This window comes from Sebastes fasciatus, chromosome 8 (assembly GCF_043250625.1).
Source record: "Sebastes fasciatus isolate fSebFas1 chromosome 8, fSebFas1.pri, whole genome shotgun sequence".
Classification (NCBI taxonomy): Eukaryota; Metazoa; Chordata; class Actinopteri; order Perciformes; family Sebastidae; genus Sebastes; species Sebastes fasciatus.
In genome coordinates this window covers 13,328,333-13,354,350 of record NC_133802.1, presented here as the reverse complement: position 1 = coordinate 13,354,350, position 26,018 = coordinate 13,328,333, and the positions used below count along the sequence as shown (strand labels likewise).

Here is a 26,018-nt window from a genome sequence, read left to right as displayed (position 1 = left end):
TGATGGTGGACAAATCCACAGTCTTTGTTCTATGCAAAAATATATTCCAAACTTCAGTTAGTTAAGAGGTTAACGTCCAAAGTTACAGTCTTTTCTGGTATGATATCCTCTCTTTTCATACTGAACACTATAAATATGGACGATACCCACTTGATTTGACTAATTCAGGCTGCTGAATCCTCTTATTAGCTTCAGCTGAACTTCAAAATGCATTTTAGCACAGACGGGGGAATGTGGATTTTGTCTCCCATCTCTCACATTGTAATTTCATTAGTAAAAGATCTCTTCACAGCCAGTACGGAGAGGAAGAACATTTGCAGCGATCGACAACTCTTAAAACTTACATATGGGCACGTGGGTATTGTTTTAAGACAGGCTTTTAGAACAAAAGTGAACCTATCCTTTAAGCTGAAATCAGGCCTAAAAGGAGCACTATTGGGAGATGAAAGCATGCGTACACACAGAAGGAGAATCATGCAGAGAGCTGGAGTCAACCTGGGTCACTCGCTTTTTAAAACTACAGCCTTCATTTTCACCGTCTCTCTCTCAGACAGTTTCAGCATACACATGTAAACAGTCATGAAACTTTGAGGAGTTTACTGACTCAACTTTTCTTCCCTGTTGCTGCTGAGGGTTAGTGAATCCCTGGCCCTCACCTCTCCTCCTCTCACACTGCTGCTCACTAGATCTCCTTACATGACTCACAGGGCCCTGGTGTGCAGCTAACACATCCACTCATTCAACAAAAAAAACTTCTGCCGCACAACAAACAAACATTTATTTACAACCAAGTATTTTCTTTGACACTGAGCATTCCCTGGATGCCCAGATTTTCATCTCCTTTCAGGCAGTTTATTGCCGACCATCTGTGCTGACAGGAAACCACAATCACTATGACACTAGAGGTAAAAGATTAGACCACTTCAGTCCATATCTCTGCAGATGCAGATAGACCTTCGGCACCCCTGTCTCTTCAAGCCACTTTCAGTCAGACAGCTGACAGTCAGCCCCGGTTACAACCTTCTCTCTCTCTCTCTCTCTTCCCACCTGTCTTCAGTCTCTGAACCCTCTGTCCTCCCCGCCGACTCCCTCTGTACCATTTGCTGTGTCCATATGAGATTTGCAGGCAGTAGTCTGTCAACAGCAGAGCAGCAAGGAGACTGGAGCTCCCAGAGCGGCAACAGGGAAAGGTCACCAGTGAGTGAAAAATGTAAATATTCAGCCATCCAGCGGCCACAGTCACGGAGAGACAGGGATGAAAATAACTCCTATTACACAGCACCGACAGGGAGGGAACACAGAGGACAGAGAGGGTAGAGACAGACTGTGAATGAGAGAGAGCGAGTGAGATGGACACAACTTTTTAAAAGTTAGGCTACAAAAAAAAGAAGGGAGAGCTGGAGAGAAAGATAGATTTAAAGATTTGAAGCAAAAAAAACACAGCAGAATGGAAGGGGAGAAAGAGGACGGTGTGTATTTTTGGATATGTGTGAAAAAAAGAAAGCCAGACAGAGTGAGGTTGGTTAAAGGTGTTTTAAAGAGGGGGGGTTTAGCCTGTGGGTGTGTGCCTCTTTATCCACTCTTTATCCACTCTTTATTGAGTCAAAGCCCGGGTAATGAGACAGGGGACGGGAACGAAAACCAGCGAGGGGGGTCCTCCCTCGCTCCGTTCATTTTCTTTTGTTCTTTTCACCTCTCACTCTCAATCTGCTCATCCCCGCCGCACTACCGCCACCTCTCTGTGGCATTAGACCACTTTGAAATGTCTGGCCCGTCCCCGCAAATGGCTGAGACTGGAGAAAAGTACCACCGCAGTTATCTGGGGTTGCAAACAATGAATCCAAATTGCTGCTGAGACAGAGAGCTGCCCAGAGCAGACTGTGTGGTTTGTCACTCAGAAAAAAAGTTCCCCTCTTATTGGATTTGTTAAAAAAATGGGGCTCTGTGACGGTATATTTTTAAAGGGTTCTATATTGTAAAAAGTGAGATTATCATGTCTCTTTTAATTATAAAGCAGGTTTAAGTGCTATATAAATACTATGAAAGTATCGAAACGCTCAATCCATGGAGAAATACACACAACCTGTATTCAGAAACTGTGCCTTTAAAAGAGCTTTCTGTAACTTTGTGATGTCACAACTATACATACGTGTAATATATAATATTTAGACCATTACACAGTTTTAAATGTAAACATTCTAAATGTGTCCCAGTTGATTTACTGTTTTAGTGTATGCGAATGACATCAGCTGACAGGAAGTAAACATGGACCCAAGCTGTTGCCTGGCAACTAGGGCTGTCAAAGTTAACTACTATTAACTACAATATTAACGCGGTAACTCACATTTGTTGTAACGGCACTAATTTCTTTATCGCATTAAAGCAAGAAATCTTTCAGAGGTTGTAGCGGGCTCGGTTTTAAAGATGGCGTGAACACACCGGCACCATGTCATACTAGCCTGTCGCGAAGAAGGTTAAATAACCCTCCAAACTTACGCTAAATTTTGGCGAGGAAAAACTGGCATAGCCATTTTCAAAGGGGTCCCTTGACCTCTGACCTCAAGATGTGTGAATTAAAATGGGATCTATGGGTACCCACGAGTCTCCCCTTTACAGACATACCCACTGTATGATAATCACATGCAGTTTTGGGGCAAGTCATAGTCAAGTCAGCACACTGACACACTGACAGCTGTTGTTGCCTGTTGGGCTGCAGTTTGCCATGTTATGATTTGAGCATATTTGTTATGCTAAATGCAGTACCTGTGAGGGTTTCTGGACAATATTTGTCATTGTTTTGTGTTGTTAATTGATTTCCAATATTAAATATAAACATACATAAAGCAGCATATTTTGTCCACTGCTGATAAGAGTGTTAAATACATGACAAATCGATCGACTGACAGCCCTAGCAACGCAATTACGTTGCAATTCCATTGAAATGCACTAAAACGGAGCGTTTCAGACAGAGGGTAAATACAGGCATATTCAGGCAGACAGTATGAGAAAAATAAAGTGTTTTTTTTAACATTACAACATGTTCCACTAGAAAAATAAAATATAAGTATGAACCTGAAAATGAGCACAATATGGGACCTTTAATGCTACCGACAAAAACCACACAAGTCCCCCAAATCATCATGACCATCATAACAGTACAGTATGTATCTACAGCTGGAGTGTCCATACCCAGATACCTCTATGAGTGTAGTACTACGCAGTCTTTCCATCCACAAGCCGTTCTGACACACAGACAGACAGACACACGCTCATTGACGCCGAGGATCTCTCCCATCCTGGTGGCACTGATTGATTCTATTGCTCGGCGTCCCCTTCTCTTGTTTAGTGCTAATCGAATGTAATTCCCCGCTTGCGCCTCTCCATCAAACCCGACAGCGAAGTTTGCGCCGGCCGACGGGGGCACAGAGGTGGGGATAATTATGATATTAATGCGGAGGGGGGTCTGAGGGGAAACTTCATTTGTCCCGCCGCCTGCCACGAACACAGAGAGGGGTCAATAGCCTCTCCCGCTTTTCCCCGCTTTAAAGAGGAGGAGAGAGGGACGAGATAATGAAATGACTAGTAAGGCAGGAGGGAATGCTGACGACCTTGTTTCTTCACAGCTATCACTTTCTCCCTCTTACCTTCCTCAGCTCGGGCCACTGCGCTCTATAGTCTCTGTCTCACATGAATACATTATTAATATCACCATTCACTGCAGTTACATTTTTCTTATTACATTAGTCCTTCAGAGCATAATGACTTTGGAACCACTTGAATTAGTGTTATGTAGGGAAAATGAGTTGTCACTGTTGTCCCTGTGATCATTCCAGCACTATTAGACGGTATTTCAGCTATTTTAATTTATGGAATAATTCAAAGGTTACTTAATTGGACAGGCAGAGTGATAACTCAGTGATTTAAGAGAAACCTGAGCGGCAGTGTGGGCTCTGCAGCGCTGTCCATGGTGCTGAACCACTCCGTTCTAACCTCTCTAACTGTTCACCACATCAGAGTGTTTTTTTTTTGGCTGATTTATCAAAAACCAGCCGTCCTCTTTGAAGTCCCAGGCTATTCACCTCTCATAACAAGCTCACCAATCTCCAAAGATCAACACACCTGGCCAACGCTGTCAGCCGATCATGAGCAAGGCCCAACACATGTACTCCACGTCGCCAACCGGGCCAGAGGCCTCTCCAACTAATTGAATGGGAAAAGTTGAGTAGCTCCTTTGCTGCAGTGATCCGTCACAGGTCGGTGTGCGAGCACAGGATCCAGCAGACACCAGAGCCACATGCCTGCAGGCTAAAGGCAGACAGATGGATTCTTTATATCTACCAGAGTCCTCTATTCATTCGGTTCAGTTTAGTTGCCTCTGTGCTGAGCGCTGGGAGACAGGTGCCGGAGTCAGACTGGCTCAGGTGATGTGTGATGACGGAGCAGAGCTGTCAGGTCCAGATCCACATCAGATGCGTCCAGACTATGCAAGGCTACATAATGAATATTTCACCGAGATAAATCATGGATGAGCCCGGGCACCGTTCTGTTGATTTCACTGAGAGGGTAGAGAGGCAGGAAAACCTGGCGAGGTTTTGACTGGCTGTCTACAACCTCGGGGCAAATGGAGGCAGTAGAAATATAATTGCCTTTAGCTATGCAGGCTGTTGTTTGTATCAAGTGGAAATGCACCTCTACAGAGTATGAGATCAGATTTATAGCATATGAATTTGACTCCCATCGTCTGACGTTACCGTTCAACTCTCAGCGCCGGACTGGCAGGAGAACGGGTGGCGGCGTACGCAGTGCGAGTGTGTGTCCGTGCATCTGTCAGTGTGTGCACATGTGTGTGTGTCAGACTTTGCCGTTCTGTTCCCGCACTATGGCGGGAGACCGCGATGCTCTCAGCAGCATGCTGCTGCTGGCAGGCCCCCACTCTCTCCGCCATGAGGAGAACAGCTGCTTCATGAGCATGTCGGGGTGTGAGCCATGTCCCCGTGGCTCCCCTCATCCTCCTTCAGCTTCTCCTCCTCCTTGTGTGCAGTCACACAGAATCAGTGCGTCTGACATTAACCCTCTACGTCCTGTCCGTGTCTCTGCTATCACCCTCTGTTTCCACTCAGAGAGAAAAATGTACTAAGTTGGTCTCTTCTCAAAACAGTGACACTGGGGCTTCTGACCTCTAAACAAATTGAAGGTTACTTTGTTGCTTAATTAATGGCCCCTGCTGGAGCCCTCCCTCCCCATATGAAGAAACAGAGAGAGAGAAGTTGAGCTCAACCCCCCAGAGGCACACAGAAACTCCTCTCCTCCTGGCAGACTGATCTGTTTCTCAGCGCTTGCGACCTTTTCTCTAGGCCCGTCGCCTAGCCCACCAGCACGGCCAATTATCACAAATCCCCCGCCGCATTTGTCTTGCCATTTTCACTCTGCGGCCAAAGAGGCGTGCATGGCCATAGACTCGTGCCGCCTCCCTAACCAAGCCTCAGCCCAGACGGGGAAACAGAGGCCCACAACAGGTATGTGGTGCTTAAATAATTCAGTTACCCTGAAAGGTTAAGGCTCTGCCAGTGAGGCGAATTGACATTCATCTTGCTCCGGAGTCATGCACCCCACTTTCGGAAGGAGCAGCCATCGACATGTTTGCATTTTGTGACTTCCAAGATTGTTATTGACTCCAATACTTTACATGTTATTCTACTATTTCCTGCCTTTGTTTCTTCACTGGCAAGCTCAAAAGAGCTATTGAGGTTAAAATAGCTCTAATACTGTAAGCTTTTTGAGTATTATGACACACCTTAATTCAATATCAAACCCAATGAATTCTATCTCCAGGAGTCTTTTGCTGCCCCTCCCATATTAGACAAAAGTGGCAATTTTAGACTCTTTTTAGGGGTGCTCAAGCACACCTAAATTTCATCTCAGCACCCCTAAAAAAATATTATTAAACCCCCTGAAATTCACAGGATTGCCAGCGAAAAGACATTACTGTCTTTAAGAGGCTGTAACGGGCTCAGTCTTAAAGCTACAAAAACCTAAGAAATCCATTGGTATCAACCATGTCATGTTAGCTTGTCGGGAGAGAGGCTAAATAACGCTCCAAAGTTAGGCTAAATTTTGGCAAGGAAAAACTGGCATGGCCATATGGGGTCCCTTGACCTCAAGATATGTGAATGAAAATGGGTCCTATGGGTACCCACATGTCTCCCCTTTACAGACATGCCCACTTTATGATAATCCCATGCAGTTTTTTGCATGCAGTACAAATGTGTTATTTTTATTTTTATTCTAAAAATGGTGTATTTGAATATTTCAGCATACTTGGGTCCCTAAACAGTCTTGGAATTGCATTAATTAGATATGACTGGAAAACTAAGATTATTGTGGATCCAATGAATTAAATTGTCAACTGGTGCCTGAATTTTGTGTTTTCCTTTATATAAATAAAGATTTCCACCATAACTTGATACAGAAAAGGCAGAAATTGTTGCAAACAAATCACCAGAATGCAGGAAATGAAGTGTTTGACACTCAAAACACAGAGAGTCCCTGTGCATAGTGTCACCAGCCAGGCTTATTTGTGTTTACGTCCCGCCTGTGTGTGTTAGAAAGCAGAGGAGATCAATGGCTCCACACTAAGTCTGCTCTGTGCTGTGCCACAATCTCTGCGTTCCTGCTCGTGTCGAGCCACAGATCCGCCCGTGTCACTACGCAGGCTCGGGCGTGATGGCAGGAAGCGTGCGCGCATCTCCCAGCTTCCCAGAGAACACTGGTCACAGCTAATGACCAGAACTGTCCGATTTGTCCTGCCCTGATTACTCCTCTGAGCCCCAATTAGCCGTGGATGAGGGCTGACATCCCGACACGATCACTTGGATGTGTCATAGAGGGAGAGACAGGGAAGGGAAGGACAGAGGTAAGAGGGAAGACGGGGAATGTGTGTGCTAAAGACCGAGGAGGAGAGCAAAGGGGAGTGGGTGTGAGAGTCGTAGTAATAGAGGGCCAGTCATTCACTCTGCATTCAGATATCGATCTCAATTCCCCTTTAACCAGCTACCATCAACATACAGACCAACAGCTCTGATTGCAATTTCTATAATTGGCAATTTTCATTGTGAAAATCTGTCTATCTGAGGGCGTTAGCTGCATCTGGTCTGAGACAAGCTGATTTCTCTGTGGGTTAGGGATGAAGAGGCTAAGGACTGTTTGTGGAAAAGATATAAGATAAAGATAAAGTATTGGGGCAATGTGGTCGAATCAATTTATTAGTGGAAGCCTCAACGGTATTTCATTATGGATAAAAACGATGCCATTTGTTTCCCTAATTGTCAATAACAATCTCCGTTATGAACATTGTTTTCATCTGTGTTGCTTCTCCTTCATTTTTCTTTCCCTTTCTCTTCTGCTTGGTGTTCTGTTCTGACCCACACCTCCCCATCCCACCGCTCTATCTGTCTTTATTTCTCTCTGCCACTGTGTCTCCCCAGGATTGCTGAGCTTTCTCCCCTCTGAATGTTTTGAGAGAAAATCTGGCTTTTTTTTTGGGGCTTGCTCTCATTCTCTCTCAGTAGGGGGCAGTGGAAAAGTAACTACAAGGGCACATAAAGCCTTCAGAGTCGAACCAGACTTCTTTTAGTCTTTTTTTGATCTGGATAGATGTCATATTGAGCACACATGCGCACACACACCGTTGAGTGGGATGGCTCGACTCCCGTCTCTGTCTTGCTCCCCCATCTCAAAACTCGCCCACGCAAAAACCCGAGAAGACACAGAGATTGAGAGGAGGAGGATGAGGAGGGAGGGAGGAGGAGAGAGAAAGCAAAATGTAGAAATGTAGGAGAGGAGGAATGGCGAGAGGGAGGGAAGGAAACAAGAGGTGGGAGGGGCGGAGGTGCTTTGAGAATGGGGGATTAGAGTTAGAAGATTAGAGGTAGAAGATGATATCATTTGGTAGAGATGAGCGGGAGCAAACGAGCAGCGCAAATCACCCGACGTTAACGAGCTAGCTCGTAAATTACTGCAGCCGAGTGTACGCTTGAAGCTGGATCTGGATGGGGCTGCGTATAGTGCAAGGGAGGCATAACGGCTTGTCTTAATATTATTTACTGCCCCCTCCCAATTTATATGGGTTGTCTCCCATAGCCCAATATTGGCCTCCTGTGGCAGCATCAGAGGATGTTTCCTTGTAAATAGCGGGAGGTTTTAGTCAGCCTGAGTGCCCCCTGTGTGGCTCATCTTAACCCTCATAGAGTTGCAAGAGATAGACTCCCCTCCTCTTGTACACCAACTGGGGACTACAACTACAACTACAAAAAAAAAAAACTAAACTTCCCCAGTGGCCCCCTCAGATAACTCCGATTTGACAGGCTCTTCCTCATCTCCCTGTAGTGTTTATAATGTTTACCTCCTAATCATAGACTGTATATAAGAAGTGGACGTAGTCACTGTAATGACACCCATTGGTTTGTCGACCGCCGTTTTGAAGCCTCGACTACGACATTTTGGCCGTCGCCATCTCGGTTTTTGCAACTAGAAGTGTCACGAGAGGGTGGAGCTAAGTACAACCAAATGCTGAATAAGATGTTTTTAGGCGACCAAAAAGGTTATAATTAAAGCAGCAGTGGGTAGAAATGGAGCAAATATGATTCAAAATAGTTATTTTTATAAAACGGTCACTATATCCTGACAGAGGTGCATGAGACAGGTAATCTGAAAAAAAATCATGTGCCTCTGTGTCCTCCGGTGCTCCTAATGGCATCTGCAAGATTTCACAGACCGGAGGAAAACAACCAATCAGAGCCGAGCATGAGCCTGCCGTCTCTTAGCAGCTGTCAATCACTCGCAAACTCCGATCAAACGGTCAAACTAGGCAGCGTTGATCAAATATGAATCAATATTGTGTTACTGTATGAATGAACAGCCAATAGGAACGCTCTCTCTCTGAAATGACCTGTGATTGGCCAAAGTCTCCCGTCATGGGCTAGATTTTTTAAAGCTTGAAAACAGAGCCATGAGGTAGTGCAGGAGTCAAGATAATAGGGGGTTAGGATGTGGGCAAGGGGCTATTGGTCTGATTTGGCGTTGCAACTGGTGCGATCCCATCCAAGATGGTCTCTAGTCTTTAATCCGCTTCCATTTGCAAACTGTCATGGAAAGCCTAGACAAGCACCGCCCACCAGCCAGAGCACAGCCAATAGGAACGCTCTCTCTGAAATGACCTGTGATTGGCCAAAGTCTCACGTCACGGGCTAGATTTTTTAAAGCCGAAAACAGAGCCATGAGGAGGAGCAGAAGTCTAGTTTACTCTCAGAACACTTGAATTACAATGTGCTGAAAGGTTATTATGTAATCTTTGCCCAATGATGCCTAAAACGTTCTGCCTACTGCAGGTTTAATTTTCATGTACTGAAAACACACTGTGAAAGGGTTCTACAATGAAAGCACAGACAACTCCCAGACCGTCACAGAACATCATGCTGTATTGAAGAAGACTTTAAACTAGTGATTGAGACCATAAACTCATGTTTACAATGTTTACTGATGTAATAAATCAAGTGAGAAGAAGGGTCATTTTCTCATAGACTTCCACATTGGCTTCACTTTTCAGACCCCGGAGTTACCCACTGCTCCTAATACAGAAACTGTAGCAAAGCAGGACTAGGTTAGTTATTAAATTATATTAAAATGTTGATTTCCAATGAAATGTTTTTTTCTTGGGTCTGCTAAAATTCCTTAAACCACTTAGACAAATCCAGCAGGGATTACAGCAATTCAGTAGGAATGAACATGCGTATAAACCTGCATGTTTCAGACTGTTCTCCAGGGGAGGCAGCCCAAGAGAGAGACAGAGTCAGAGAGCTGGAGTCTCTCTCTTCTTGTGCTCTTAGGGCGTGAGGGAGGGTAGGGCAGATGGGGAAATATACATTCCTATTTTAGCCATGAGCCCAGCAGCAGGAGAATGACTTTCATTGGCTGGAGTCTAAATATTACATGACTTCCTGATGGCAGTGTGCTGTCTGAGGCGCTGTCTGGCCTCGTATTAACCTGTCCGGATAAATCAGCCGTTTACCCAACTCTGTTCCTCCATCCAAAAAAGTACTGTTTCCTCCCTTCTTACCTCGGTTTCCCCTCTCTTTTTTTTTCCTGTGACCCTCCAGCTTCACCTGTTTCTCATGCACCATTTCTGCCTCTGTGGCGCAACCCACTTTGTGTGTGTATATATGTGGAGTTACTCTGTGGTCCTCTGCCAAGGCCCCCTAACGTCATACGCAGCCTGGCAGGTGACAAATAGTTTTTTAATTGCTTGCACCAGGAAAATCATTAGTCTCTTCCCTTTCCTTGGTGGGACCAGGCAGGACGTGTGCGCAATAATAATAGCCTCAGTCCCGTTTCCCGCTTCCCGCCTGCTATTTTTAGAACAGGTATTTTAAAGGCCCTCTCTGTGCGTGTGTAAATGTATATGTATGTGTGTGTGCGTGTGTGTGTACGTGCAAGTGTGTGTGAGTCCACAGCGAGGGTGGGCTAAATGGTCCAGGGGTGCTTTTCCTTGTTTGTGAGGGAGGAGAGAGTGTGTTTGTCAACCCTGTTCCTGCCTCATGAGAGTTTTTCTCATTGCTGTTGCTATTCCCCGGCCTTTGGGAGCGTGCTGTTTGTCTCTGTGTATGTGTGTGAGTGTGTGTGTGTGTGTGTGTGTGTGTGTGTGCCTCTGTGTCTGGCAGGCTCTGGCCTAGGCCATTGTGCTGTAGTGCATTACTGTAGCAATCCACCGACACAGCGGCCAGCCAGATGAAGCCGTCCAGTTTATGGAGCAACCTGCAAACTCCAGCTGCTTTTGGTTGGGATTGTGCTTAGTGGTGAGATATAGTATTGATTTTCTCTCCTCGGTGCCCTTGCCATCCCTGCGTAGATATGCACCAGTGCTCAGCATCCATTCACTGAGAAAGGCGAGAGGGGTGGCGGTGGGGGAAGAGAGCAGAGGATGATGTTTATGTGACGATACTGACCCCATTCGTTCGCACGGGAAAGGCATCGGGAACGTGAGGCGGCTAGACGGCAGAGGGGGAATTGAGTTTGCGAGGCTCAGATTGCAAAGATGAACCCTGAATTTGATTTCTGTGTTATACAAGCATTTGTTATTATATATCTGAGCGTCTGAGGGGTGTCTGTGTGTCTGCATTCTTGTATGGGCCTATTATGTGCGGATTTGTGTGGATTTATGAGGGTGGATGTGTGTGGCACATGTGTGTGTTTGTGTGTGTTAGCAAGCAATTTGGATCTGTGTGTGGTGGATGTTTGCCTGCATTTTTTCCCCTTTTTTTTTGCCCTTGGTTTGACTCCCAGTGGGGAGCCATGTTCCAAAGCCGTTCAGATCCCTCCACTCCCTGCCCCCCCTTCATCCCTCTCCCGACCTCCTTTCCTTTAACAACATTGTAAAATCAAATACATGGTCAGTCCTTATTTGAATCATTTCTGTGGAACCCCCACTAGCCGCATTGTCAGCGGTTAATGTAAGCGCCTCATTACACAAAGTATTTCATACATAACTGACACAGCTTAAAAATCGTATTAAGTATTGTATGAAAAATATTAGTGCATGACCTTTCTGTGAATTTTAAGTGTGGCACTCATAAAATCTTTAAGCAATGAAAACTGAAATGAACCTTCTGGATTGTCAGTGTTAATAATACCTTTAGGTGTGCAGTACATCAAACATCACAGTAACCAGTAACCATGGGTCTCTTGTCTGACACACACACACACAGAGACACACTCACACAGCTTCTCCAAATCATTAAACTCTGCGGTCTTCAAAAGAAAAAATATAATTATATAATCAATATCCACAATAATCTTCTCCCCTGTTCACTTCTCCTGCCCAACGTCCCCTCAACTAACACACAGCATGTAACTCAACATTTATTTTTTCATGTCTGACAAAATGTATGATTTGTAATGACTAAGACTAGGGCTGACCGATCCATTACATGTGTGCCCTTTAGCCCTTAAAGACCCACATAGACCCATTGTTGTCTTTTCTAGGGGGGTACAGGGGGTCTTTTGGGCGGAGATAACAGGTCAGCAGCAGTATATGTCACATAGAAGTGGTGTACATCATCTGAAAGCTGGGAACCTGAAGATTAATTTGAGATGCAGCTCAGCACTGTGAAGTTGTTTTAGTCATGAATCAATTAATTAAAAATGAATTAATACATTGATTACTAAATTAGAATCAATTCTGAATGTGTACAAGGGATTAGAACATTATTACACATTATACACAGATTTGGTGCTAAATTTAACCATTTTTTACCACTCGAGAATTCATAACAATGATCAATAATCCCTCCATAATACAACATTAAGACATCAAGACCTTGAGGAACACCAATAGAAAAAGCCATGCTGTGATTTGATATGAAAAACTTTTGAGATTTGGAGATTTTTGGAGATTTTTGCAAGAATTGCATTTTTCTGCAATTGAATGGCGAGCACTTCTCCTCTTGAAACTGTTCAGAAACCCTCTTATTTTCAATATATTGTACCTAGGAAAGCCATCCATTGGTTTGGTCAATAAGTGATGATTACCCCCTAGAAAGATTGCAAAATTATTTCACTGTGTTTCAAGTTTATTGGGAAAGACTACTTAAACGTATTGCTCAGTTTTAAATCCTTGAACAAATTAACATGTTGCACTTTCTACCAACGATTAATCAAAGCGAATCAAAGTGAAAGCGTCTAGCCCATAAAGAGATTATAAAAACCTCTCTCGTATCGCAGTTCATCACGCAGTAGAGTGTTGTATGGTGGCCCACATCAGAAGTGTCACAAATTTAGTGGGTTGGCTCGCCAAACAGCTGAAAGCCACTACTCTGTGTGTGTGTGTGTGTGTGTGTGTGTGTGTGTGTGTGTGTGTGTGTGTGTGTGTGTGTGTGTGTGTGTGTGTGTGTGTGTGTGTGTGTGTGTGTGTGTGTGTGTGTGTGTGTGTGTGTGTGTGTGTGTGTGTGTGTGTGTGTGTGTGTGTGTGTGTGTGTGTGTGTGTGTGTGTGTGTGTGTGTGTGTGTGTGTGTATAATCAGGCTGTGTTATCCAAGCCAAGCAGCCCTACCCTGGCAGTGCTGAGACTGGGGAGACCCCGTCCGTCTCTTTCCAGATTCATCTCTCCAGCTTTGTTTGACTAAGTAGTGCCATGGTGTTGGTGTTGGAGAGGGCTGGAGTGGCAGCAGTGCAGCGTATGCGTGGGTTGCCTGAGCCAGTGGGGCTTGGCACGGAGAGGCAGCATATGTTCATGGCCAGCTTCCTTCCTCCTCTACCATCTTTCTCTCTCTCTCTCTCTCGCTAAGCTCACTCTTGATAACCCTCATCTTTTCCTCCCCTCTGTTTCCCCACCACTTCTTATGGCTTTGCGCGTCCTGGTATGGCCTGTGGGAGACGGCATCAAAGGGGTGGTGGGGATCCCAGCGTCCCCCTAAAGGACAGCCCACCATGTCTCACTAATGCCACATCCCCATCTTCTAACAGAGACACACATATGCACTCCTCTTTGTCATTTTGTCATCTGGCATACGATCAGAGAATATTCGGGGCAGCAGGTGTTAACTTGTGGCTGTGTGGGGCTTCATTTCTGATGCCTTTCCAAGGGTTGGTCACCAGCACTTTGGCCTCTCTGCGCCCTACATAAACACTGGCTGTTATCCAAGCATGTCAGAAGCAACCGTTTCTGAATACTACTGACTAGATATGGACCACCGTCCTGCTGCCTAGCAAAGGGTTAACCGTGTCCCAGATAGCCCCCAACCAGCTGTTTCAGCCTTTCACACCTTCTCTCCTGCTGCCTGCTCTCCTCCCTGCCTCTTGGACCAGTAAATGAACACTCATTTGCAAGTTAGATAAATCCTTTGAATGTATTATTGATGCAAACAAATTAGCCTGTAGGCCCCAGACAATACCTAATGGAGCCTTGGCTTATGGGTGAGGTAGTTTCCAGCGAGGGCACTGTCGGTGTTCCAGGATTGATGCCTGCTCTTCTGCCCCGTAATTATTTCCCCTACAAATTATTCAGCTGTTCTGATGCAGTTTGGGGTTTAAAGCAGCGCTACTTATTGCTGCCTATGTGATTCCAGGCCTCAACCCAGCCACATTCATTAGTTTATTAAAGAAGAAAAAAAGGACACAGGCAATTAGATAACTGGGATAAAGCCACCGAAATGAGGGGACGTGTTATTATTCAAGTTTATGCATGCTGCTCATAATTCACTGGGGTTTATGTTGGTGTTGCTTTTTCAAGGATATTCTCTTATCTTGTTGTACACAGACACATGCACACATTTTTAACAGCCTTGTATAAGCCTGTTCACGTATTTACAGAGACTCAAACTGACTCCCTTTCACAAATATGCGTGGCGGAATGTGTGTGGCTCAAACACGCAAAGGTGTGGGACACGTACACACACACATGCATATAATTTATGCTAGTTGGCCAAAGCATGGCGGAGGCCGAGGTTGTAAAACCAGGAGGAGAGAAAGTGAGAGAGGAGATGAGAGAAAGAGAGGACTACCGTGCTGTCCTCAGTGATTAGGAGCCAGTATTGATCAGAGGAGGGAGGGGAAGGCAGGCTGAGAAGGGGAGGGAAAGAACAGGCCCCGGGGCTCGGGCCCCAACTCTCTGGTGGCTTCCACTCTGTTCCTCTCCTGCAAGCTGGCCAGGGCCGTCGGGAGACACATCAAAGGGTCTTATCCTTCCATCCGTCCCATATGCACACACACAAATACACTTATTAATGCATGCACACACATTCCTCTGGCCTTTGAAAAACGCTCAATCCGATGACATCATTTCGCCTTTTTTTTTTTCTCCGCTGTTAGACATCATAAATCAGAGCTGATGCATTATGTTATCGCCAGGGTGTTAAAGAGAGCCAGGGCCTCCTATTCTCCCATTAAGTCCTATTTTGATGGTGTGCCAGTGTCTAGTCAACGTTTCCTCATACAACAGTTTGTATGATATCTTACAAAACATTATTCCTCATTTTTTGTGCGTTTCCTATGAATGTCCAGCAACATGTGACGCCCGTGTCAATTTCTGTTTCAGTCTTTTCAAAATAAACTTTGTGTTCACAGGAAACAACTTGGTTAGGTTTAGGCAACAAAACTACTTAGTTAGGTTTCGGAAAAGTTTGTGGTTCGGGTTAAAATAACGCTGGAAGTGGCGTAACTTAAGTACGGAAGTTACGTGTCAAAAACTACTTAGTTAGGTTACGGTAAAGATCGTGGTTTGGGTTAAAATGACACCGGAAGTAGCGTAAATTAAGTACGGAAGTTACGTGATGAAAACTACTTAGGTTTAGGAAAAGATCATGGTTTGGGTTAAAATGACACCGGAAGTAGCGTAAATTAAGTACGGAAGTTACGTGACAAAAACTACTTAGGTTTAGGTAAAGATCGTGGTTTGGGTTAAAATGACACCGGAAGTAGCGTAAATTAAGTACGGAAGTTACGTGACAAAAACTACTTAGGTCATGGAAAAGTTCATGGTTTGGGTTAAAATAACTCTGGGAGTGGAGTAACTTAAGTACGAAAGTTCTGTGACAAAAGCTACTTAGTTAGGTTTAGGAAAAGATCGTGGTTTGGGTTAAAATAACACCGGAAGTGGCATAACTTAAGTACGGAAGTTACATGACAAAAACTACTTATTTAGCTTTAGGAAAAGATCATGGTTTGTATTGAAATAATACTGGAAGTGGTGTAACTTATGTACGGAAGTTACGTGACAAAATGACTTAGTTAGGTTTAGGAAAAGATTTTGGTTTGTATTAAAGTAACACCGGAAGTGGCGTAACTTAAGTATGGAAGTTACGTGACAAATAAATCAACATTTACTTCTGGTTTGACCCACCCATCCACCCTGACGTCCTCCCTATGTGTCGTGCTTTACATTTCGTAGGTATAGCTACGAATGGTATATGAGAACAGCCTGGGCTAGTAGTTACCAAGTGTCACTTTCTTTAACATGTTTTCACATGATAACCTCATATATAGTACCTTCCCAAACTACATATAGTCAAACTTATGAATTCGAAATCTCCGCCAGCAAATAGCCTGAATGTACCTGCTGTTTTTTTGATAGCATCATTAGGTGTGCCCAGCCTTTCAAACACATCCCGGAACAAGGATAGTGTCAGTCGTCTCAAGCATGGCAGCAATCAGGCCAACGGATCAAACACAGTCACACACTCACACGGTCGCGGCATCAATCAGCTGGTCATGATGGTGTGTCCATATTCTCTCCCCAGCATTCAGCGTGTGTCGAGGAAGCACTCATTACTCTGCGCACTCTCAGGGCCAGACCTCTGTTAATGCATTTTCTCCCCTTACTCTCTTTTTCTTTCCCCCTCTGCTCCCCTCTGCGTGCTTTTCAGCTGACTCTGGGCTTTGCCAATCTTATTTGCCTTTCAATCCAGATCAATCTCCATCTTATCTACAGCTCCTCCTGAATCATAAACATTTCTCAACCTTGACACTGACAGACATGAGGTGGTGGAGGTTTTGGTTTAAAGTGCCCATGGAGGCTAGTTGATGGCTGGTCTTCGCTCAGTCTGAAGAAAGCGTTAGGAATATCGCCCTGCCGAACTCCGCCGTACGCTACAGCACTCACCCCCCATCCTGCACAGCTGCCGAACCGTCTCAGCAAGAGACGCACACGCTGTTGCATGCGCTCACATGCACATATATATAAAGTATGTGTCTGGTTTTGTATGCGTGTGATGTATTATTCATAAGAAGAAGAAGCATTCATCTCAGTGAGACACCTCAAACAATTTGGAGACGTGGTGTGCTTAACGGCTTAATGTAGTTGCTGCAATTTGGCTCTCCTCTGGCTGATTAACACCGGCACTCCAGTCCTCACTGTGCTTTGCCTCACGAAGGATTAGGTGTTATAAGAAACATGGCTTCCAAGGGAGTTGATGAATATTTCCCCAAATTTACCTGTCATTTTTCTGATTTGAACATCTTTTTCGGAATACGCACTTATTCAATTTCCGCCTTGCTATCGGAGGGAGCTCGGAAAGAGGTGAACTCTTTCTAGGCAAAACAAGAGTGACCTTGGGTTGCTGTGTATAAAAACTGACCCACTGTGCTTCCATGTGTTTGAATGGAGGACTTTCCTTTTTCTCATTTCCCTTTGTCTCTACTTCTCCCTTTTTGTCCCCACCTACATTTTTGCAAAAACAGCAGGTCAAACTTTTACTGTGTGTGTGTGTGTGTGTGTGTGTATGTGTGAGTGCTGCCAACAGCGGAGCAGTCAGCAAAGCGCCACCTCAGCACCTGCGCTTTAATGATTAATACCATATTGATGGTCTCAATTAATTTCCTATTACACCACCAGAAGGCTGCGGTCGCTCTGTCTCTGTCATGGCCCTGCGCTTGTTTTTGGGAAGCCTCTTTGTGGCAGCTGCTGGATGGAGATAGTAATGCTTCTCACTACCTCACACACACACACACACATTTTTTACATACAGATGTACCAAACATGCACACACACAATGACACACACGTTAGTATCTTATAGAAACACACACGCACGCTATTACACGCCGCTCCGCTCCTCGCATTTCGCATGCTCGCATACAGATAAACAACTTTTTGTTGTATCTCTTTTTAAAGGGGACTTTTGCTGTGTTTTAGTTACAATGTTCTGCAATGATCAGAGATTCTGCTACGCCTCTTTGTACTGCAGCAATTTTACAAACCACTACTCTCACCTACCTGATCATGTGTGCCTTTGGTATATAGCACAACGCTGCCCCGTGTTTTGCATTTTGAACCTGGTGCGATATGCAGTGCTGCGTTTTCGTCCGTTTTCCCAAAGCCTATGCTTTGCTTCTTGCATAATCCCCTCCCCTGCAGCGCTGCTACATATTTTGTAACAGTGTGTAAGATACTGATTTATTCCCATGATGATCCCTCTCTCTCTCTGAGCTGTGATTTGATTCCCAGCCATGACCTTAACTGTCTGCGGACCTGCTCCGCGGATCAACTCGCAGTCAACACTGCCCCCGCGGAGAGGCCGGGGAAATGCTTGTTGTGCCTGCCAATCAGATTGGCACTCTTCTGATGGCGCCTTTTTCTCTTTCTCTCTTCATTACCTTTTTCATATCCCCATTCGCAACTTCTTATCTCTGACCACTCTGCACTTCACCCCATAAACCCCTCTATCTCTCCCTAATACGCACTGTTAATCTCAACCTCGTTCTTTTCATTCTGTCTCACTAAAACACACACTGTCTTTATTTCTAATTTTTCATGTGGAGCCAATACACACCATCGGTTGCTAGGAAACCATTTGAGCATTTTTTTTTTTCCCCAGGGGCAGACGTTTGATTATCCATTTGTATGGTGTGTGTGCACGTGTGTGTATGTGTGTATAGAGGCCAGTGTGTGTGTGTCTCCAGAGAGAGGTCTTGCCAAGCTGAGCTCTGGGGCTGCTCCAGTATCCAGCCCAGTAATAATAATGAGCCCCTCACCATGCTTGACAGAGCACACAGGCTCAGCAGTCCTGTGGCCGTTGCTGTTGTCACTGTGTGTAAGTCTCTTGACGCATGTGTGGTGTAGTACATATCTACATATATGTGCATTTATGCTCTGCTAGTTTGTGCTCGACCGGGTTTGTTTTCTGTCGCAACCTCAACAGTTGTTGTCGATGCTGACAACCAGCGGCGGCGTTATCTATTGTTGTTCAGCGGGCCATTGCAGGAGCAGATAGTGGCCAGGTTTGGACTGTCTTGCTGCTGGACACACATTAGTCCTCCCGGTGACTCCCTGTTTAGAAATGCACCAGCACATCTCCCCCTGGCTGCTCCTGTGAAGTCCCGATTCGCTCACACACGGGCAGAGGCACATAAATAGCACGCCTTGTCGACTGACACGGGGGGCGCGGGGGGGTTTGGGAGACGACGCACACAAACAAATCAGACTCGGCGCTGATATGAAAGGGAGCGAGAGCAGAAGAGAGAGAGATGGCATTAGCTGTGTTTTCCTCCTCCAAATGAATTGCGCCGTGCCCCTAGGAGGAAATGATGAAAATGAGAGACTCAGAGGAAGACAGAGAGGTTATTTTGAGGTGGGGGACAAAAGGAAAGTGAGTGGTTAAATCCTCCCTGTGTGTCTGAGCTCAGTAACTTCCTTTACCTCCTTTTATTCCAGTGTGACTTGTGTCACCTGGATGGCCGCTGAATATTAGGATCAGCGCCACAGGCTCAGCCGAGGCCATTATGGCAGCAGGATGGGATCCTGATGGCCCTTTCTCAGCTTGCCCCTGGGCGGCGTGGCCTCTCACTTGGGACCACCACAACTAATGGAGAGGGTAGTGTGCTCTGAAAAGGGCCTTAGGAAGAATAAGTAGGCTGTAAACTGTGAGTTGAGTTGTGGCAGCTAAAGGGGCTTCAATGCCTCAGTGCCCGGCTTACCGCCTGACTTACTGCCTGCCTGCCTGCTTTGGCATCCAGTACGCTCCTCCATATTCAGCCTCTGAATTCTGGCCTTTTGCACTTTTATTGTAATGCATGCAGATGCTTGGCACAGCAACAAACACACTCCACCTTTTTTTTTACCTGGTGCACTGCACAAATAAAATATTTCAAAGCGGGGAGGAGCCCCACTCGCAAAAATAGAGGAGCACTCTCTTGCGTACTCCCCTCTCAGACATGTGGAAATGCACTCACATATCTGCACAATTACACACACAGGCGCACAAACACGTGCACGCATACAGTACACACAGACTCGCGTTCCCCCACCCAGAGTGAAGCAGTTCTGCCCCTCTAAGCTGAGTTATTTAAAGCCCCGCTCTCAACTCCATCGGAGTGATTATGTGCTCCTGAATTAAACATCACAGGCCTCAGCCCCTGGCTTCCTCTAAAACACGCTCAAACATGCTGGCCTCTTCCTGTTCCTCAAAAGTTTCGAGTTCTGCCTTTCATATCTCCCAGTCAGGTAGTGGAGGTAAAGAGGTGGAGTGTGAATCTTCCCCCTAAATCAGGATCCCCTGCTGGGCTGTGCTCTGTCATCCCCTCTCACAGACCTTGGACGAAGGCAATTCGTATTAAGAAACCCTCTGTAAACTGGCTCTTACCCCTGGATTGGTACCCACCCCCGGGCATCGTTTTAGTCTGGCACTCAGGCAGCGTTGTAGTTGGTGGAGAGCCGGGTGCATTAGAGGGTGAACTGTAGCAGTTAAGTTGAGCGTTGACTCCAGACACCCCTATTAGGGTGTCTGTATTCTAAACTGGGAACATTTAAACAACGAGTTTGTCATGGAGGACCCAGAGAGAGAGAGAGCGAGAGGAGAGGAAAGCAGGTTCACATGGGGAATTGCTCCGCTACCTAGACAGGAGCTTCGGGCTGTTTGCTGCCTTTTTTGGGAGAGTTTGACGTGGGGTTTTGTTTACCTCGGTGTGTGTGTGTGTGTGTGTGTGTGTTCATGTACTGCACCGTGTGTGTCTGTGCTTTCTGCACGAGGCAAGGCACCAGCCAGCCCACCCCCACATTCCAAAACACGCCCATCGGCAGTGAGCCATAAAGGTTTCCAAACAAAAAAGCAAGAAGTCGTGTGCCTCGTGGAGGTGAACTCGCAGCACCACAGAGGCAGTTGACCTTGAAATGAGCAGCGGTGTTTGGGGACAGGCGGGGGAGGTCGGTGTTTAAGAGTGCAACCTCGGTGCCAGAGGCCAGGAGGCTGCCTAATGACTGGCACCCCATGCCATCCATCACTATGCCACCGCCAGGGCAACTGCCCCCGCATAGCCGAGAGGGCACAGCCTTAATAACCCTGCGCGCCCGCTCGGTGGACCGCAGCACGCGACATGAAACACACATATAGTACACAGGCAATTCTGTAGCTATGTTCACGAAGTTACACAGACATATGCGGAGATGCACACCATATTCTAAAACGCATTGTGAGCACAGACAGCATGAATATGCAGTCAAAATATAGCAGATCCACTCAGACTCACAGCTCATTGCACTGCTCATTCCGCATGCATACTGATGTACGTACGCCAACCGACGTACAGAACAGAAATATGCCTCTAGACACACATTCACACACTATTTATAATTTAATGTAGGCAGACGCAAATACATAAAGGCACGGATACATCCACAAATACACCACCACACGCACCTCCCCTCTGTATTTATGCCTTGATGCTGAATGTTTGTGACAAAACAATTGACTGTTCCTGCTTTCATGATGTTTTGTATTGAAACGGATATCCCCGTAGCCCGCTAGTTCAATTCTCCCATGAAGGACTGTCTCATTCCTTTCCTCCTTTTGCTTATTTTCCCCTTCCTCGGAGTAAAAGTCCCATACCTGAGTCCCTGCTCTTTCCTTCAGTGTGACAGTAGGCTTTGAAGCCCCCAGTTCCTGGGTGTGGGTTATTTTATCAGAGAGGAACAAGGTTTCCTCCCGCACTCCGCGGCTCATCCGCGTCGCACGGAGCATCCCCTCTCAATTAAGATCCTTTCATGTTAATGGTGTTCTTATCGCTCCTGTGCACGGGGTTGTGAAAGCGAGGCCTACTATAGTAGAGTACAACCGCGGAGCAGAGCCGCCTGCCTGGCTATGTAAGAGCCGTTGCTCTCATCCTTCTCTGTCTTTCCATGTATCTCTTTGTCGAGCTCGGCCTCTTCCCCTCGCTCTCCGTCTCCTAATGAGCTATGGCGGGCTGCTGGAGTAGCGGCTAGATGGAGGTGTTCCAAGAGAGCGGCGGAGGGTCACGGGGACTTAACGAGACAGCGGACACATTACTTGACCACTCGTACCGGACTCCACCAATAGATGTGCTGCTTTGTACTCAAGTCTCAGTTAGTTATATCTCAGCATTCACTACCTCACATTCAGCACAAAGTAGAAGGTCATTGTATCCGTCTCCGCCGACATCCAGCTCCGTCTCTGTGTCTTCAGCTCCATTAGCGACTCTCTCTCTCTCTCTCTCATCCTCTCCCTCCTCGTGTTTTGGAGTAGAACAGGGTGTATGACTTCAGGACGAGGTAGGCAGTCACTGAGAGATCGTAGGAGCACTGGCTGCCTCGGAGTGCGTGGGTGCCAGAGAAACCTGTTGCCTGGCTACAACAGCACCTTTATCCTCCGGTTGCGATGGCGATGTCCTGCGTATGCGTGTATGCGTGTGCGTACGATTTTGGCACACCAACTTTTTCATGCGTGGCTCGTGAACGCGTGTGCACGACTAGTGTGTTCTTTTCTATGTGCATGCATGCCTTTGTATGCTGATGTGTTTGTGCGAGAGAGAGAGAGAGAGAGAGAGAGAGAGAGAGAGCGGTGGAAGGAGGGGTATGAAGGCGCTCCGCCACCCACTCAGCAGGCCTTCCGCCCCCATGGCTGACTCCCCAAGACTCTGCTAGTAATTAGCTCAACATCTATCCATCTGTTCTAGGGAGGCGCAGTAAACATTAACACAACACAGCAACATCAAAATGCTGGCTGGAGACACGCTACGTTTTACGTATGCATGATACGCTTTAAGAGGCTTTAACGTGGGGATGGTTGGCACACATGCTGACATGTATGTATTTATAGGCTTGAGCTCATGGTATCATACAAACAGAGCGTCCTCACCCACATGCACACCACAGGCTCATGCAACAGTATCCCAGTCTTCCACTTCCACTGTGGAAGCGAGGCTGGAAAGCCGCCCCGAGACCGGAGTGGGAAACCGGAGTGGAAACACAACCAAAAGACTACATTACACAATTAATCAATAAGTTAATGAGATCTCGTTTTCTCCTGGAAAATAGTATCCTGGCACAAAAAAAAAGTTCCCCCCTCAGCCGTCCCCCCTCCTCTCCCCCCTTTACTCCCAACTCCTGATATTACACTGTGGAGAAAAAAAAAAAGAAAGCCAGCCAGCAGGAAACTAAATTAAATTACCATCCTGATAGATTTATGTGATGCTTTACATTTTCATTGTGTTGTTTTTCCCTCTCAGAGTGGAAGTGTGGGCCCGGGTTGGGGGAGAGAGAAGTGTTGTAAAGTTAGAAAGAGAGAAAGAAGCAAAACAAGATTGGGGAGGAAAAGAGAAGCAAAGGTTCCAGACAGACAGACAGATAGCAGATTATTGATAGTAAAAGCACAGAGACACAGATTACTTGTGTTTGGGGGAGCTCTAAGGCGGCCACATGGTGTCTTTCTTTGTGTGTGTGTGCGTGCATATATGTGTGAATAGGTAGGAAACAGCTGGAAATGTGGGCGCTGGAAGGAGGAGATGTTCGTAATCAACGTGTATGATTGTGTGTCTTGTGAGGATATATGTGTCTGTTACAGTATGCTAATGAGTTTGTCCTTGCTTAGTCTGTTTGTGTGTCTGTGCACATTCCCTCCCGCGTGCACTCCCATGCATCCACATACAGTACGTTTACGCGTGATCATAATTGAATGAAGCCGTCTCCATTTGGCGCTCTCGTTCCAAGCGAAGATTGAGGGCATCTCTTAGCTATTGACACAGCTGGTGATGCCATCTGGGAGCATCATCACACGCCGCCCCGTGCCATCTCCATCCAAACAGGGCAGCAGTCGTCGCCTAGTGTCCATACCAATGACAGGGGACAAGGAAAGCAGCGAGGTAACATACTGCGGTGTCCAGCTCCAGCTTCTGGCGGAAGCGTTGAAGGGGGGAGGTCATCTGTGTCCTCTCTGCTTTACATCCGCTTTGTTCCTGTTCCACTACGGGAGATAGATGTGGCTGCTATAAACACATTGAGATGCTAGTGTAGTTGTTGTTGGTATGGTTTCCAAAAGAAGTGATTGTTTCTTTGGATGTGTTTTGCCCCCAACCACACCCCTGTCTGATGAAAGGGGAGAAGGAGAGAGGGAGGGAGACGGGGGTGGGGGGGCTGTAGTCGTAGATTAATGGTACACACTGAGAGGGAGCACAGACCTACAGTAGCAGCGCCCTGATTTATTTGCCACTTAGTACTGATGAAGCTTCAAACTGCAGTCACACACACGTGTTGTCACGGCATTTTTCTCCATCAAGGTCTTTGTTGGTTCGTCGATTCTTTGCGTCTTGTTTAGCTGCGAGTGCATGCGTGTGAGTTTTCAGACATCTGATGACAATTTTTCTTCCATATACTGTATACCTGCTTATATCTGTGCTGCCTACAGGTCAGTTATAATCGGTGCAGCTTTTACTTGTATCCCATGTGTAACGGAGGGATATTGTCATATATTTGTGTGTGAAGTGGTCGGGTCTAGAAGGTAACCCGCAAACTGCGAAATCTGATCTGAGATCTGAGAAAACTCCTGCGAGACTCACTGCCCAACGACCTATCCTAACCTTAACAATTCAACATCAATGCCTTACCTTAACTATTCAACATCAATGCCATACCTTAACAATTCAACATCAATGCCATACCTTAACTATTCAACATCAATGCCATACCTTAACAATTCAACATCAATGCCTTACCTTAACTATTCAACATCAATGCCTTACCTTAACTATTCAACATCAATGACTTACCTTAACAATTCAACATCAATGCCTTACCTTAACTATTCAACATCAATGCCTTACCTTAACTATTCAACATCAATGCCTTACCTTAACTATTCAACAACAATGCCTTCCTTAACTATTCAAGATCAATGTCTAACTTTAACTATTTGAGATCAATGCCTAACCTTAACTATTCAACATCAATGCCTTACCTTAACTATTTGAGAGCAATGCCTTACCTTAACTATTCAAGGTCAATGCCTAACCTTAACTATTCAAGGTCAATGCCTAACCTTAACTATTCAAGACTAATGCCTTACCTTAACTATTCAAGGTCAATGCCTAACCTTAACTATTCAAGACTAATGCCTTACCTTAACTATTCAACATCAATGCCTTACCTTTACAATTCAAGATCAATGCCTTACCTTAACTATTCAACATCAATGCCTAACTTGAACTATTCAAGGTCAATGCCTTACCTTAACCATCCTGCGAGAGTTTCCCCAACTTGCGGGTTTCCTTCTACACACTGCCGTGTTAAGTTTGTGTGGGCTTCGTGGCACCCGGATGTTTGTAATAAATTGGAAGCAATAAGGACTGAAACGGGGAGCATTCCTCATGTGAGCCCTCTTCGTGCTCAGTAATCAAAGCTTTTCATTATTACAGAAGCGAATTGATGTTTATTCACACCAGCACCAGCATTCCTTTAAACGCCACCTATTATTCATAAGCTGTCAATTTAGGGAATTTGCCGAGGTAACCCGGTAACAATTTGCGGGCGGCAAATTGTTGAGTTTTGACTTGGTAAATACAGGCGGAGTTAATTGAGGGCATCAGCTCACCATGTGGGAGGACTTGACAAAATGCCATAAGTGTGTTACACGAGCACACGTTGTAATTATCGCACATATGTATACACATCCAAGCACACACACACATTTGGCGATACAGTTCTGTCACATAATGAGTGAGATTATTGCAGATCTCTGCAGATTTTTTTTTTCTGCTCCCTGGTTGTTCATTTACTCCTCTGTTCTTAGGCTCTGTTGTGTGAATGGGAGGGTTACCATCCAGTGTTCAGCGACATTTTGCTTCTCACCAACCAGCTGTCATGTTCCACACAAAAGCCCTCACAGCTGAGCCCCAGTATCTATGTGTCACTACCACTCATTTACAGTATATCTTCAAGAAACCACGCTCTTATCCCTGAAGTCATCTCGTCTAACCTCCCCCATCCCTCTCTCTCTCTCTCTCTCTCTCTCTCTCTCTCTGCGTCCCCCACAGAACCCTGATATCGTGCTCGTCCATTATTTGAATGTTCCAGCCATCGAGGATTGCGGTAAACCATGTGGTCCGATCCTGTGCTCCATCAACACAGACAAGAAGGAGTGGGCCAAGTGGACGAAGGAGGAGCTGATCGGCCAGCTCAAGCCCATGTGTGAGTATTCAGAACTCTGCGTTCATCAGTCTCCACTTTGATTCACAACCTTTAATATAAACA

The 26,018-nt window shown here is 45.8% G+C and overlaps 1 protein-coding gene across 13 annotated transcripts in view; it reads left to right on the top strand.

Annotated features, from left to right (window-relative positions):
* Positions 1-26,018, top strand: part of camta1a (calmodulin binding transcription activator 1a) — a 346,100-nt gene that overhangs the window by 272,101 nt on the left and 47,981 nt on the right. For all 13 annotated transcript variants that reach the window (XR_012594914.1, XM_074643582.1, XM_074643587.1 and 10 more), the window contains one exon: positions 25,802-25,955. Coding sequence is in view for 12 of the 13 variants with exons in the window: in XM_074643582.1 (XP_074499683.1) it covers positions 25,802-25,955 (154 nt within the window). In the remaining variant the exon portion in view is untranslated. The remainder of the gene's footprint in view (positions 1-25,801; positions 25,956-26,018) is intronic.